Below are 15,797 nucleotides of genomic sequence, written 5' to 3' on the forward strand. Positions count from 1 at the left end.
AAGTCACATAATGAATATATGAAGTAAATAAAGATAACCAGGTCGTAATTTTCAAACATTTGAAGACTAACCTGAGAGTTTCCACTGTGCTGTTTGGACTCTCCAATCCAGCAGACAGAAGCTCCACTCCTGAATCCTGCAGGTTGTTGTTACCCATGTCCAGCTCTCTCAGACTAGAGGACCGGGAGCTGAGAACTGAGGACAGAGCTGCACAGCATGTCTTTGAGAGGTTACAGCCACTCAACCTGAAGAATTAAGAATTTTAAGCAGTCAAGTCACATAATGAATATATGAAGTAAATAAAGATAACAGGGTTATAATTTTCAAACATTTGAACACTAACCTGAGAGTTTCCACTATGCTATTTGGACTCTCCAGTCCAGCAGACAGAAGCCCCACTCCTGAATCATGCAGGTTGTTGTTACTCATGTCCAGCTCTCTCAGACTAGAGGACCGGGAGCTGAGAACTGAGGACAGAGCTGCACAGCATCTCTTTGAGAGGTTACAGCCACTCAGCCTGAAGATGAATTTTATTAACTCAATTCACAGATCCAATATATAAAGAGTAATACAAGCTTGGTGGGTAAAGGTTTATAGACAGCTGAATACTGACCTGAGAGTTTCCAGGCTGCAGTGTGGACTCTCCAGTCCAGCAGAAAGTAGCTTCACTCCTGAATCCTGCAGATCATTGTTACTCAGCTCCAGCTTTCTCAGACTAGAGGACTGGGAGCTGAGAACTGAGGTCAGAGCTGCACAGCTTCTCTTTGAGAGGTTACAGCCACTCAGCCTGAATAAGAATTTCAATCAATTCTTTGTGCAACACAGGTGTCCAACATGGACACACATATGACACAGTATGAGAGGGAGAATTAAACTCAAACAAGCAGAAACAAAAGACAAAAAACAAAAACAAGTAAAATAGTAAAAATAATAACAACAACAATATAATAGGCAAGCAAAAAGAAAAAAAGCGTGTTTAGCTTAGGCTCTCTCATTGTAGTAAGCATGTATGTAGATGTGTGTTGTGTGTTGTGTGTATGTATGTGTGTGTTTGTTTGAATATAGAGCGGAGGAATAGCAAAAAAAGGAAGGAGGGTAAGTATTAACCAAAGGAAGAAAGAAAGAGAAAGAAAACAAAATAGGACAAATAGACACCAGGGTGGATCCGGGTCAGGACAGCTGGGTCAGGGCAGAATTTTAGCAGAATTTTCTTTTTCTTTTTGTTTGTTTGTTTTATCCCTTTTAAATTCTTAATATTTATCTCTTTTCCCTGTCTCCTCTTATTTGCTTTCTTTGCTCTCACCTGCTTTAGGCTGCCACTGGACCACGCCCGTAGGAGGTGGCTGGCCTGTTGGAAGTCAGATCCCCTTTAGAACAGCCCCTACTTCTACAGGAAGGGTCTGTTTAACCGGATCAGAGTAGTATATTTCTATTTGGAGAGGGAGTTAGCGGGGTTCCTCTGACTCCAAGCTCTCCCAAACCACTCCAGTCCCTCAAGCGCCAAAGCCCCCCCAGTCCCCAAGGCCCAGTCATTCAGATATGGTTAGGATGGTGGGATGAATAAAGCATAACAGAATTATACAAAACAAAAGATAGATACATGAGTATGAAACAAGTTAATAAAATAAATGAGTAAATAATGATAATAAATAAAGAAATTAGAAATAAGAGATATAGAGAAGATAATGAGAATAGAACAAGAAGAGAAGATGCAGGTTAACAGAGTGGGATGTTGAGTGAGGAGGTTCTATGTAATTTTCAATTGTATGTCTGTGTATGGTCTGAATGTGAAGATGCGTGTGTATTATTGTGCTTGTAAAAAGGTAGAAATGGAAAAGTTTGCGGGGATGACTTTCTTGGTGATAGCTAGGGTAACTAGTGTGGGTTTTGTGTGTTTGGTGGAAGTTCAACTGAGGATAAATCATCAAGTATGCATAATGAGAGAGAGAGGGGAATGCTGCAACCCAAGACTGAGGAGAGCTTCTGTGTTGCTTTAAACCAAAAGTGATATACAGGTGGACAGAACCATAAGGAGAGGTGGTAGTCATCTGTGGTGCCTAGTGTATATTGTGAACATTTATCTGTGTTGGTGAAACCCAGTTTATGCATTTTGCTTTGAGTGATGTGTTCTATGGAGGGTTTTATACTGGATTAATTGTAGATTTATATTCTTTGTCATTTCAAATGAATTTCTGCAGACCATCCAGAGGTTGGCTTCAGAGGGGAGAGATAAATCTATTTCCCATTTAACAGTTGGCAAGTGGATGTTGTTATCTATATTGGAGATTAATTTATATAGATTTAAAAGAATTTCAGTGGATGTAGAATATTTCATGATCTCATTCTGCTGGTTGGAGTGGTTGAAGTGGATTACGTATTATTTTGATTTTATTTTTAATGACTGATTTACTTTGCAGGTATTGAAAAAAGTTTCCCCCTCTGACCCTGTATCTCTAGATTAGGTCTTTAAATGAGATAAATGAGTTGTCTTGAAATATGGTGGAAATGTGTGATTCCTTTTTGCTCTCATGTATTGAAGTGAAGTTTTCCACTGGGATGTCAGAGTTGAGGAAATGAGTGGGTTTTTGAAGCAATTGTGATGTTTGATGTTCAAGCCAATGAAGGGTAAATCAGAGATCAGAATGTGAGAGTTGGGTTAGATTAGATCCATTTAACAAGATACTGTAATTGGTTTGCCAGATGGTAATGAAGAAACCAGGAACCAATGGCTCCACTAACTGCTCCACCAGACTGTGTCAGCTGTGCCCATCACATTCAGAAGATTGTGGAACTGGAGGAACGAATCTCCACAATGCACAAAATCCAAGAGGCTGAACAGTATATGGACACTATTCTTGGTCCAGTACACACTGACTGCTGGTGGTTCTGCTTCTCCTTCGGTCACCAAGCCCTATGAGTCCTGGGTCCACCTCGGGGCTAGACCTAAAGTCCTGTTCAGCTCTACCCCATCTCATCACGAGCCCTGGACCCTGGTCGGAGCTTGCAACAGGAGAGGGAGAGGCTCCTCTCGCATATCTTCTAGCATTGACATCCAGCTGGAGAATAAATATGACATCTTTGATTTGCACCACTTTCCACCTCTTTTGGTTGAGTAGCCCCAGTCCCACAGCCCCCTGTCACCTCTGGTCCCTCCACCAGCCAAACCTGAGCACTGCTCCTGCATCAGGGCTTGCCGCTCCACACTGCAGTTAACACCAGTGCTGAGGAGAGCTCCTGCCCCCCTCTCTGACCATCCTTCTCCTTCCTTGCTGCCATCACAGGTAAAGTTTTCCCCACCGTCCACTCTCCTTCCAACCATGCTTATTATTGGTGACTCGATTGTGAGAAACGTGAAGAGAAAATCGGCGGCAACTTTCTGTTTTCCTGGCGCTAAGGTGACTGACATCATGGAGAAAATCCCCAGCATCCTAGCTGATCATCCACTCACCTGTGATGTTGTCCTTCATTTCAGCTGTAATGACATTCCCAGTCAGACCTCATAAATAATGAAACTTGACCTCAGCAAACTTCTTGACTTCCTCTCGGCCCATCATAAGCGGCTCTACGTCTCCGGTCCCTTCCCCCCACTTAACTGCGGCATAAAACCAAACATCAAATTCATTCTAACATTTATAAACAGAAACTTCATAACTATAACCTAGAACTAAAAGGAGCAAGACTGTTTTCTCTCAGAGATTACTAATAAAAAGAGCAATAATACACGCAATTCATTACTATCTGGCAAATGTAATTCTGTCCTGGGCAAGATGTTACATGTGCCTCAACATAAAGCCACCCCAGTAAATTTAACACATTTTCACCCACTAGATGGCGCAACATTGACAGAAATTGTCCGACACCTTAAACCCACTCTCTGCTGTCTTGACACCCTGCCTACAAACTTTAAAAAAAAATGTTTTTAGCTGCACAGCACCAGATTTCTTACAAATACTAAACAGTTCCCTTCAACCAGATGTGTTTTCAGGGGTCCTAAAGACCGCAGTTAATAAACCGCTTTTAAAAAAGCCTAATCCCAATAATAAAATTGTAAGATAATCAAGGTAAGATAAGGTAAGGACCTTATCAGGTAAGGACCTTATCTTACCTTGATGAAGCCGGTTTGGTCTTTATGGATTAAGGATGGGAGTATTGTTTCTAACCAGATACCCAGAAAATCATTTTAATGTCTGTGTTGACTAACGATATTGGGCAGTAGCTAGAGAGAAGAGTTGGGTCCTTGTCTTGTTTTAATGAGATGTTTATAGCAGCAGTGTTCATCTAGAGGAGGGAATTGACCTTTGTCTTGAATTTCCGCTACCATCTTAAAGAGAAATGGGCTCAGCGTCTGCCAGAAGTGTTTAAGGAATTCAACAGGGAATCCATCTGGTCCAGGTGCTTTATTGTTAGGCATCTGTGTAAGAGCATTGTGTAGTTCCAAAAGTGTTAACGGAACATCTAAAATGTCTGCTTGATCTGTGGATATTTGTGATAATAGCAGATGATCTAGAAAGAAGTAAATAGTTGTATCATTTATGGCTTGAGGAGGTTGCGTAAAATTCCCTACTGTTGTTAATTCTTTACAGTTGTTGTGAGTGATTTCTCTTTATTGCACTGAAGTAGATTTGCTATAAATTTGCTTGATTTATTATTTTCCTCATAGTTCTTGTATCTCAGCTGTTGGAGGACAAATTCTGTTTTTTTGTCAATATATTATTTAATTGAAATTTGAGGGTTTGTAATTCATTCCAGGTGTGCTCTGTGAGGTTGTTTGCATAGTTATCTGTTAATTATTTTATTTTGCTTTCTAAGGTACTTTGTAGTTTTGGCTCTTGTTTTTTTCTTATGAGGGGAGTATGAAATAACTTTCCATCTAATTACCGCCTTACCTGTTTCCCATAGTGGTGTTGGAGAGATATTTGGAGAGTCATTCATTTCCAAAAAGGATGGCAACTCTTCCCTGATTAAGCTCTCAAAATGAGGATCTTTAAGTAGTGAAGTGTTAAAGAGCCATGTAGGGTGGGATTTAACAGATGATTCAATCGTCAGGGTGAGTGTTACAGGTGCATGTTCGCTAATTATGGGTTGATTTTGGTGTCTAGTATATTTGGAATGATAGAATTGCTGGATAAGAAAAGTCAATTCGTGAAAATGATTGATGTTGGGGGGTAAAGTAGGAATAGTCTTTTGCAGTTAAGTTTTTAAGCCTCCAGCTATCACCAAGACTAAAGTAATCCATGTATTCTTTTATTGCTGTTGAGGATTGAGGAAATCATGAATTGCCTGATTGTTGGCTGACTGTTGTGTCTTCTTGAATATTTCTCCAACCTATACTACAAGTTACAACAATAATTAGATGGAGGTAGACTTGTCAGTGCATCGGTAGAAGATTTACTCAACCTTCCACACCAAGTGTGCCCTCTAGTGAGTCTTACATGTAATGTGGTATTCTGAACAACAGGTGTCAGCAGGATGCCGTAAATCACAATACATGACACTGACCAGGTACAAGTGTGATGAGAAAGAAAGCTAGACAGAAGCTTTGTTTGTTTAGTTTTTAAAGGTCCAATAAATGACTTTGAGCCTCAGTTGATGTGATCAAACAACTATTTGCTAAGTAAGGATGTAGTGGAGTAATGGCAACCTGATCATTGAATGAAGTCACTCTGTCTGTGTGGGTTGTTATCTGAGCTTCTCTGTTCTTTGTTTTGGTGGCCGCACTAGCCACGCATGCATGTTTGTGCATTTGTGCATGCATGTTAGTGCATGTGCGTTCCTCCGTGTCCTCCATGTTCGTTTCCAAGAAGGCAAACATACTCAAATTACAGCTGAATAGTACACTAAAATATGTTTCTGAAATCATTTCAGGTGAGAAATAGGCAATGCAGTAACAGAATCTTAATCCATATATGATAAGCACTGCCTAGTTTGACAGTTTGAGCTGAGTTTTGAGTTTGTGGCTTTCTTTTTTCCCCAACTTCATTGAGTAAACGACATGTTTGTTTTGGTCTGAGATGTTTGTGCTATAGTGCAACATCTAGTGGCTGCCATGTATTACAACTAAAATTTTTAAGATAGGAACATCACATAATGAATATATGAAGTAAATAAAAGATAACAGCATCTTGATTTTCAACACTAACCTCAGAGTTTCCACTATGCTGTTTGAACTCTCCAGTCCAGCAGAAAGCAGCTTCACTCCTGAATCCTGCAGATCATTGTTACTCAGATCCAGCTTTCTCAGCCTAGAGGACTGGGAGCTGAGAACTGAGGACAGAGCAGCACAGCTTCTCTCTGAGAGGTTACTTCCATTCAGCCTGAAGAAGAATTTCAATCAGTCCATTTTACATTTTGTCATTTGGCAGATGCTTTTATCCAAAGTGATTAACAAGTGAGATAAAAATGATCAGACATTAGAGTGATTCAAAAAGAGCGGTGGTAAATATTCTCAGGTAGCTGACTGTTGTGACTTCTTGAGTATTGCTCTTACATGAAATGTGTTATAATGTGACAACAGGTGTAAGTAGGAGTGCTAGACAAAAGTTTTGCTTGTTTAGTTTTTAATTATTTAAGAAGGAACCTCACATAATGAATATATGAAGTAAATGAACTATAATAGGGTCTTGATTTTCAAACATTTGGGGCTCTATCTTACGCCTGGCGCAAAGCGGCGCCAAGTGCGATGCAAGTGTCTTTGTTAGTTTAAGACAGATGCAGTTGTCATTTTCCCATCCAGCACCCACATTGTTTAAATAGTAAATGCACTTGCACCCATCAGAGCGCCCATGGGTGTGTTGGTCTTAAAATGAGGTGTGGTCAGGTGCATTGTTGGCGCATTGCTATCTTGAGACAGCAGAGAGCGATTGCGCTATCGACCAACAAAAACCTGGTCTGAAGTCAATGGCGCAGTTATTTTAAGGGTGAATTATCAAGTAATATGCGCCTACATAGGCAGGTGCACAACATACACTCTGCTTATTACACGCACAGGACCGGCAGCAGTACACAAACATGCAAAAAGTGATTACAATGTGAAAGATTATTATTGTGTACATCAACATAATTAAAAAAATATATGTCATAATGCTAAATCCTAATATTTTTCAGAATTAACTGATTGCAGTTAAAAATGTCAAATTATTTGACCAAATCGTGGCAATACACATAGGTATTTAAACAGATGGATAACCAAGGATCAGACACAGATCGACTTTCCTGCTGCATCAATACATGAGGACATGGGGAACACATGAGGAAAAAAAATTAGATGAAAACAATGATTAAACAAAAGAAGGAAATAGCTTCTAGCTGCTGCCAGCAGCAGGATCAGCACCTTGGAGAGCTGATCAAGTCCTGATAACTGTGTTAATGATCCTTTACATGAGTAAAATTAATTAATTTTTGAACAATATTTAACAAATATCTTTAACATTTTTGAGAGTACAGTGATCAGATTTCCATACTTTCAGCAATGAAAACCCTGCTGATTTGACCTGTTACTCCATGACTGAACAAAATGATTTTAAAGAAACCAAAGCTGTGATTAAAAAAATAAACCTTTTCAAAAACCAAATGAACAAATTAATGAACAGGATCTTAAACTGGTGGTCTGGGGCCATGGAAGGGTCCATGAGCAGGGGTCAGTGTGCTCGTTATTCACTTTGCGCACGAGCAGATCTGTTTCCTCTACAGAGAAGTGTCCCCTCTTTTTACTTGGCAAATGCATCATCATAATAGCAATCTGCCAAGGTGCAGGTGCACCTGGCTTTTAAAGGGAATGGGAGATGACACTCTGATTGGTTTATTGCATGTTACGCTGAAAACACACCCTACCCCCTAAATGCACTTGCACCATGCACTTCAGACCGTGCACTTTCGATCATTAAAATAGGGCCCTTGAACACTAACCTCAGAGTTTCTACTATGCTGTTTGAACTCTCCAGTCCAGCAGACAACAGCTCCACTCCTGAATCCTGCAGGTTGTTGTTACTCATGTCCAGCTCTCTCAGACGACAGGACTGGGAGCTGAGAACTGAGGACAGAGCTGCACAGCTTCTCTCTGAGAGGTTACAGCCACTCAGCCTGAAGAAGAATCAGCAGAATAACAGAAAAAAATGATAAACATTAGTTTTCTTCCTTGAGCAAAGAATAAATCACATTAATCTGGATTGTTCTGTGTGCATGTACAGAGCTTTGTTGGAGGTTTTGACCACTGGCAACAGACTCAGAAGAGCCTTCTCTGAAGCAGAGTATTTCTTCAGGTCAAACACTTCCAGATCATTTTCTGATGACAGTAAGATGAAGCCCAGAGCTGACATCTGAGCAGGACACAGTTTATCTGCAGAGAGACTTCCTGATCTCAGGTACTGTTGGATCTCCTCCACTAGAGAACAATCATTCAGTTCATTCAGACAGTGGAACAGATTGATGCTTCTCTCTGTAGACAGATTCTCACTCATCTTTTTCTTGATGTATTCAACTGTTTTCTGATTGGTCTGCGAGCTACTTCCTGTCTGTGTCAGCAGACCTCGTAAGAGAGTCTGATTGGTCTGCAGTGAAAGACCCAGGAGGAAGCGGAGGAACAAGTCCAGGTGTCCATTTGGACTCTGTAAGGCCTCGTCAACAGCACTCTGGTAGAAATGTGTTGATTTGCCTCCGAACACTTCAGACTGCCAGGATGTTGTTTGTTCTTCCGACAGCAGATTGACTTCAGAGTTGATGAATATCAGTTTCACATGAAGAGCAGCCAGAAACTCCTGAACGCTCAGATGGACAAAGCAGAACATCTTGTCCTGGTACAGCCCTCTCTCCTCTTTAAAGATCTGTGTGAACACTCCTGAGTACTTTGAGGCTGCTGTGATATCGATGCCACACTCTGTCAGGTCTGATTCATAGAAGATCAGGTTGCCTTTCTGCAGCTGCTCAAAAGCCAGTTTTCCTAGAGACTCAATCATCTTCCTACTCTCTGGACTCCAGAGTGGATCTGTCTCAGCTCCTCCATCATACTTGATGTTGCTCAGTTTGGACTGAACCACCAGGAAGTGGATATACATCTCAGTCAGGGTCTTGGGCATCTCTCCTCCCTTTCTGTTTTTCAACACATCCTCCAGAACTGTAGCAGTGATCCAACAGAAGACTGGCATGTGGCACATGATGTGGAGGCTTCGTGATTTCTTGATGTGGCAGATGATTGTGCTGGCCTGCTCCTCATCTCTGAATCTCTTCCTGAAGTACTCCTCTTTCTGTGGATCAGTGAACCCTCTGACCTCTGTCACCATGTCGACACACTGAGGAGGGATCTGATTGGCTGCTGCAGGTCGTGTGGTTATCCAGAGACGAGCAGAGGGAAGCAGTTTCCCCCTGATGAGGTTTGTCAGCAGCACATCCACTGAGGTGGACTTTGTAACATCAGTCAGGATCTCATTGTTGTGGAAGTCCAGAGGAAGTCGACACTCATCCAGGCCGTCAAAGATGAACACAACCTGGAACTCTTCAAACCTGCAGATTCCTGCTTCTTTGGTTTCAGTAAAGAAGTGATGAATAAGTTCCACCAAGCTGTACTTTTTCTCTTTCAGCACATTCAGCTCTCTGAAAGTGAATGGAAATGTGAACTGTATGTCCTGGTTGGCTTTGTCTTCAGCCCAGTCCAGACTGAACTTTTGTGTTAAGACTGTTTTCCCAATGCCAGCCACTCCCTTTGTCATCACTGTTCTGATTAGTTCATCTCTTCCAGGTGAGGCTTTAAAAATGTCTTCTTGTCTGATTGTTGTTTCTGGTCTGTTTGGTTTCCAGGATGCTGTTTCAATCTGTCTGACCTCATGTTCATCATTGACCTCTGCAGTCCCTCCCTCTGTGATGTAGAGCTCTGTGTAGATCTGATTCAGAAGGGTTGGGTTTCCTGCTTTAGCGATCCCCTCAAACACACACTGGAACTTCTTTTTCAGGTTAGACTTGAGTTTACGTTGACACGCAGCAGTTCCTGAATGAACAAACAACAAATGAAATCAGTGAGTGGATTCCACAGAAAGTCTAGAAATCTGAACATGTAAATTTGTCTGTATAGTTTTTCCTCCCCCATCAGTTTTATTCAGCTCATCAGTGGAGGACAAACAGTCTCTAATCTGATGCAGATGTGTGCAGCATATTTACATCAGAGTTTGAAATGTAAACCTTTCCCATGTTGCCTCCATCATGTTAAGTCTGTTAAAAGCCTCTTACTGCTCAGCAGACAATCAGCCAGCTCCTCCTGCTTCATTTTCCTCAGGAAGTGCAGTGTGATCTTCAGAAATGCCTCTCTGCTGCTCCTCCTCTGTTCTTCCTCTTCAGCGTCCAACACCTCCTCATCCTCACTCTGACTCTCTAAGCATTCTGGGCAATCTGGACTCAGAATGCTCTGGACTCTCTTAAGCTCGTTTTTCACAAAAGTGATGATGTTCTCCTCCAGCAGCTGGAACAGGAAGATAAACTGAACATTTCATTTAAACTGGTAGAGCACAACATGTGATTCATCTGTCAGTCTGAAGGCCTGCTGGTTTAAACAGAGCAGCATGGACACTGTTAGGACCTGAATAGTACTTTAGTATTTCATCTTTGGTTGATGGAGTTAATAGTAGAAGGTTTGTTTGTACATGTACACACCATAAATATGGAGTCCAGGTGTGTTTGATGCTGCTGTGCAGACTGATCACTGGGAACCTCTGAGCTCTGCTGCTGAACTCTGTGGACAAAACATCACGTTTAAGGACCTTTAATGATTCAGAACTGCACACAGCTTATTAAAGATGTTCTGTCATGATGACAAAATGAACTCCTGTAAATGCTGCTCTGATTACTGGATGTCAGATTCTTACCTTCCATCAGTAGATTGTCCAATATTAAAGTCAATAGGATTCCACATAGATCCGTCACTCTTCATTGACACACAGCTGTGTTCAGGAGAGTCCACTCTGTGCTGCTGCATCCTGATACAAACAAAACAGTGACAAAAAACATTTACATAGTTAACACCAAACAAATACAGACTGACTGCCAGTTGAAATGTCAGAATCAAACTGAAGAGAGAGATATTTGGCCTAGTGGAGGAAAAGCAGCCTAAACCCTTAAACTATGAGCTGAGGACAGCCAAGATCCTGACTTCTCCGCTGCCCAGCTCCTCAAAGTCTCTGCTGCCCAGTGTCTCCACAGACATACAGCAAGTTCCCGAGCCGTCGGCCACCCTTACCTCTTGCCTCTTGGACGCCCTTCTACGTGGCTTTGTTGACACCTCAGGCCTCAAAGTCTCTGCCCTGAGCATCTGTCCTCCTCCAGAGCAGTTCTACCTACAACTGCTTTCAGTTCCACACCCACCTTCTCACCTGTTGCCACTTTGTAATTCCCATTCCCTCATCAGCTCCTCAGTACATATACCGGTCTCATTCATTCATTCCCTGCGAGTTTGTCAAAGTTGCTTCATTGGAAACTTTTGTTCTAGTCAACTAGATTCTGATCCTGTTCCTGTCTGTTCCTGTTCCTTTTGTTATCTGTTCCTGCTGGTTTCACCTGATTCAGACTGCCTTCCCATTATGACCTGTAATCCTGTCTGTTGGTTTTTGAACATTAAAGGCCTTTCCATTTAACCTGTCTGTGGTGTCTGCACCTGGGTTTACTTGCTCTGCCCCACATAACACAGGAGGTTTATTCAGCCGAAACAGCTGATGTACCAACTAGTTTTGATTTCTTACCTTCCATCAGCAGATTGTCCACCTTTAAACTTAATAGGAGGACGCATAGAGCGGTCACTCTTCATGGACACAAAGCTGGGTTCAGGAGAGTCTGCTCTCTGCTGCTGCTTCCTGATACAAACAAACAATTAACAAATCAAAGACATTAAAAAAGATTAATTCTGACCAGACTGTCAGCAGATGAAGTTTTAGCAGCAGAATGAAAATCAGTAGGAAGACAGTGGATGAGAAATGTTCTCCTGTTCATCAACATGTCATCTGATGAAAGATGTTTCATCTTAGTTGATTAGTTGACTAATCAGTCATTCAGGTCTTTGTTAACTCAGAAAGTTAGTAGTTCATTCTGAGTTATGAAGAGTTATTATTCAGTAGTTGAGTGTCAGATCTGACAGTGAGTATGAATAATGATGGTGGTGTGATGTGAGTGGAGAACAGTGATGGACAGTTAGAGATCCTCATCTCACCTCTGAGCTTTGGTCTGGCTGTCATGTTCCCCACACAGAGAGCTTTTAGAGGGAGGGACTCCCTCCTCTCTGTCCTCACACTGATCCATAGCAGCGAAACAGCTGCTGGGAGAGCTGCACTCCGTCACTCCAACATGGAAGATGCTTAGCTGCTCAATTCACATCCAGTCACAGAGACTTTGTAGCTTCAGCTGTAGAGGAAACACAGAGAGAGAAGATGCTGCTGATTCTCCTTCATCAGTCCATCACTTCATCATCACTTCACTGTCAAAGTCAACAGACATCAAAACTGATAGATTTTAGGAAACGGGAGGTGAAGACACATGAGCCTGTCTACATGAAAGGAGCTGAGGTGGAACAGGTGAACAGCTTCAGGTTCCTGCATCATTTACACTCTACTGTTCTCTGATGGTTTGAACATCAGCTGCTTCTAATATTTAGTCCTCCCTCATTGATAGAGATGGAGTGGACTAAATATAAGAAACAGCTGTCAGTATAACACAATATCATCCAACAGCAGCACAAACTACATCTCTGAAACAGTTTGAACACAAACTGAACATTAAAGCTTCATGAGGGAGGATTTACTGCAGGACTGTTGGATCACACTGCAGCAGTCTGAGCTCGCTGGACCTCACAAACTGACTAAAACTGCTTTATTTCACTTCTTTGACTCTATTGTGATTCTAATGAATGTTGTGTTTGTGTTGTCTGAATGTGTCACATAGAGCAGCTGCAGCTGCATTTCATTGTCCTGTATTGTGTAATGACAGTAAAGCTGAAGCTTGAACCTTTTGCTCACACACACACTTAAAAAATGGATCAGAAATAAGACGCAGTGATACAGCAGCTCAAAGTGCTGGAAACATCCTCCATGTTGGATCTGACTCCAAACCTATTTCATGCTTCAGAAGGATCATTTCAATATGAACATTAATGAAATACTTTGATCCAAACATCAACTCTGTATGTGTTTGTATCATGTCTGTGTGTCACATGACCTGCTCACGAGTGAAAATATGACAGGTTCCTCTTTCATCCCGTCTGCATCTCTCAACTCAACTATGTGAGGAAAAGTTGACATCAGCACACAAAGTCTATATTTGATGATTTTACAGTTTCAGTTAAAATTTCATTTCTTTTTAAAGGTTTTAATTTGTATTTTTCACACATTTCTGGTTTGTATTTATGTGATGTGTGTGTTTTTCCCTGCTGCACAACCAGCTGAACCTCAGGACAAATAAAGTCACTTTTCTGTTCAAATGTTGATCTGAAATAATACAAACTAAATGTCCAACATCACACCAACATCTAGCAGATTGTTTGATAGGTTTATTTTTAATTATCAATTACTCAGTGTGAACTGAATGAAAAATGTCAGTAATTCAATTGTTTAATTTTCTCCAAAACTGTAAAATGATTTCAAATTTTAGATGCTTTTATTCGGGTCATTGTGGATTAAATTGAATCTTTCAGTAAACCTCTTAAAGGAAAATGAAAAGATCAAACTTTAGGACCCAGTCAATGTGTTACAATGCATTTTCTCTTTAATTTTCAGTAAAGTGACTTTAAATTTGATGATATTTATTTTTTAATAGACTCAGTCAAGAAGATTGTGAGGAGAAATATTTTGGGATTATCAGAAGGCTCCAGCTACAGAACCAGTGCAATAATTTACCGACTATTGACAGGACAGGCTGCTGGTCCGGACTCGTTTTCTGTGACAATATTGGTTTGTTGTGTTGGTATGAAAAGGGTTTCCAGAATTTATTGCTGGGCCCCTTGTAGATCACTAATTGGACATTTTTTTACCATCATTTCAGATATTTTAGTATCACCTGCAAGCACAAACGTTCCTCCATTTTGAAACAATTTGAATTTGATCACGTGATCATGCCCTATCAATACCAATGCACATGCATAATAATTCCATACCAACAATAAACGGACTATTGACACGGAGGAATCCGTACCAATAGTCACTTCCTTCTAAGAAAAGTTACTTTGGAAGGTTTTATCACATCAGGGCTTCTGTGGTGACGTCACCTTTTAAACACTTATTCAATATGACAGAGCAGCACATTACCTGCAGGTTATTATACATTTATTATTGAGACAATCAATCATGTGTCAGTGTGAAATATTAATGTTTATATCAATAAAACAAAAGGTAACAATGAGAGAAAAAGTCACGATACAAATCAGCAAATAAATAATCAATAAGTAAACATTCAGCAGAGTCAGGCTCTGTGTGTGTGTGTGTATTTATGTGGTTGTGTGCTGTTTGTGAGTTGCAGGTGATTGTGGGCTCAGACTATCACCTGGATGTCCTGCAGCTCAGAGCTCCTCTGCTGCTGTTTGTTATTGTGTCATTAAACAACCTTCACATATTCACAAGGAAAACTATCAAACTAAAGTGCACACACTCACAACAGAAACACACAACACACTTAGTCCAACCTGTAAACAGCACAGAAACAATCACAGAGCTGAGCAGCAGGTATGGGGGAAGATGGCCCAATGGGAGCAAATTCAAGATTATTTCTCACCTTTCTTCTCTTTGAAAAATAAACGAAGTTCCAGCTGTTCTTTCTGATACCAGTCTGGCCACAAATTCACTGCCTTTCCTCTTTTCGACCCCCCCCCCCCCCCCCCCCCCATCCTAACATGTAGGAGGAGAGAAGGGAAAGAGGAAGGAGGACTTCCTTGTGTCTTTTTTTCAGCCCATTTTTTGCCCCTTGAACTGCATTTTAGGATCATTTTCTTAACTCTGAAATACTGTATAATTATTACATTATATTGTCAAATAAACACTCAATTTGTAGCAGAAATATTTGTTTTATTTGAAAAATAACAAGTGAGAACAGCAAAAAAAAAAAAAAAGTTTATGGATATTTGAAGGCACTTTTTCTGGAAGTTGTGTTAGTGTTGCCTCTGTCATGCTGCTGCTGGTTTTCTCTTTTCCTCCGTCTGCTGTTGTGTTCCTCTACACAAGAGAGAATAAGACAGACCCACATCTACACTTTTACATTATTATTTACACTTTTTACAGTAAACTAAGTCTGAAAACTGTCAATTACCAAAGTTTCACACAGTGAAAAAATCTGTCACAGCGGAGGAGGAGGTGAAAGCAAAAAACTGCTGCAAACAGGAACTGAGCACAGAGAAAATCAACTGCCATGCGGTCAGTGTGACTTTCTGTGTGACTCACTCCTCACACTGCAATGCAGACCTTTTACATATAAATGAGCGTCCGTTACATTTAAGCACTTGTCAAACACGTTCACACAATGCTGATTAAGCCTATCACCACCAGATAAACATGAGTAGGATTGCAAGCATCAGTTATAATTCATTCTCATAATTCTCTCATCTCTCATAATTCATTCATTTAATAGTGTGTTCATTCAGTTATGAGAAGTGTGTGTGATTTTGACTCTATGTCCCTAGCTGCCATTCTCCACTAGTCCACCAGAGACCCTCAGCTGTTTTCCCTGTGATGTTAGGTCTGGACATATTAAGATGAACTGACTGTTTAATCCTGTGATCTTATGTTGCCATAGATGCCCTTTGTGTTTATTGATCTGTCCTCTATCGATGTTTATGGGCAGATTGA

The 15,797-nt window shown here is 40.9% G+C and overlaps 2 protein-coding genes across 2 annotated transcripts in view; both read right to left on the reverse strand.

The window, feature by feature from the left end:
* Positions 1 to 15,797, reverse strand: part of LOC121881322 (NLR family CARD domain-containing protein 3-like) — a 36,640-nt gene that overhangs the window by 4,620 nt on the left and 16,223 nt on the right. Inside the window, 1 exon segment of the mRNA XM_042389050.1 lies at positions 614 to 787. Coding sequence (XP_042244984.1) covers positions 614 to 787 — 174 coding nt within the window.
* Positions 703 to 14,800, reverse strand: LOC121881324 (NLR family CARD domain-containing protein 3-like). The gene is made up of 10 exons (XM_042389052.1): positions 14,731 to 14,800; positions 12,182 to 12,372; positions 11,718 to 11,828; positions 10,848 to 10,958; positions 10,636 to 10,714; positions 10,216 to 10,444; positions 8,185 to 9,976; positions 7,906 to 8,079; positions 6,141 to 6,314; positions 703 to 1,400 (listed from the first exon to the last, which is right to left on the reverse strand). The coding sequence occupies exons 2-10, from the start codon at positions 12,268 to 12,270 to the stop codon at positions 1,388 to 1,390; spliced, it is 2,772 nt and encodes a 923-aa protein (XP_042244986.1). The 5' UTR covers positions 12,271 to 12,372; positions 14,731 to 14,800; the 3' UTR covers positions 703 to 1,387.

The sequence above is a fragment of the Thunnus maccoyii genome, chromosome 16 (assembly GCF_910596095.1).
Source record: "Thunnus maccoyii chromosome 16, fThuMac1.1, whole genome shotgun sequence".
Taxonomy (NCBI): domain Eukaryota; kingdom Metazoa; phylum Chordata; class Actinopteri; order Scombriformes; family Scombridae; genus Thunnus; species Thunnus maccoyii.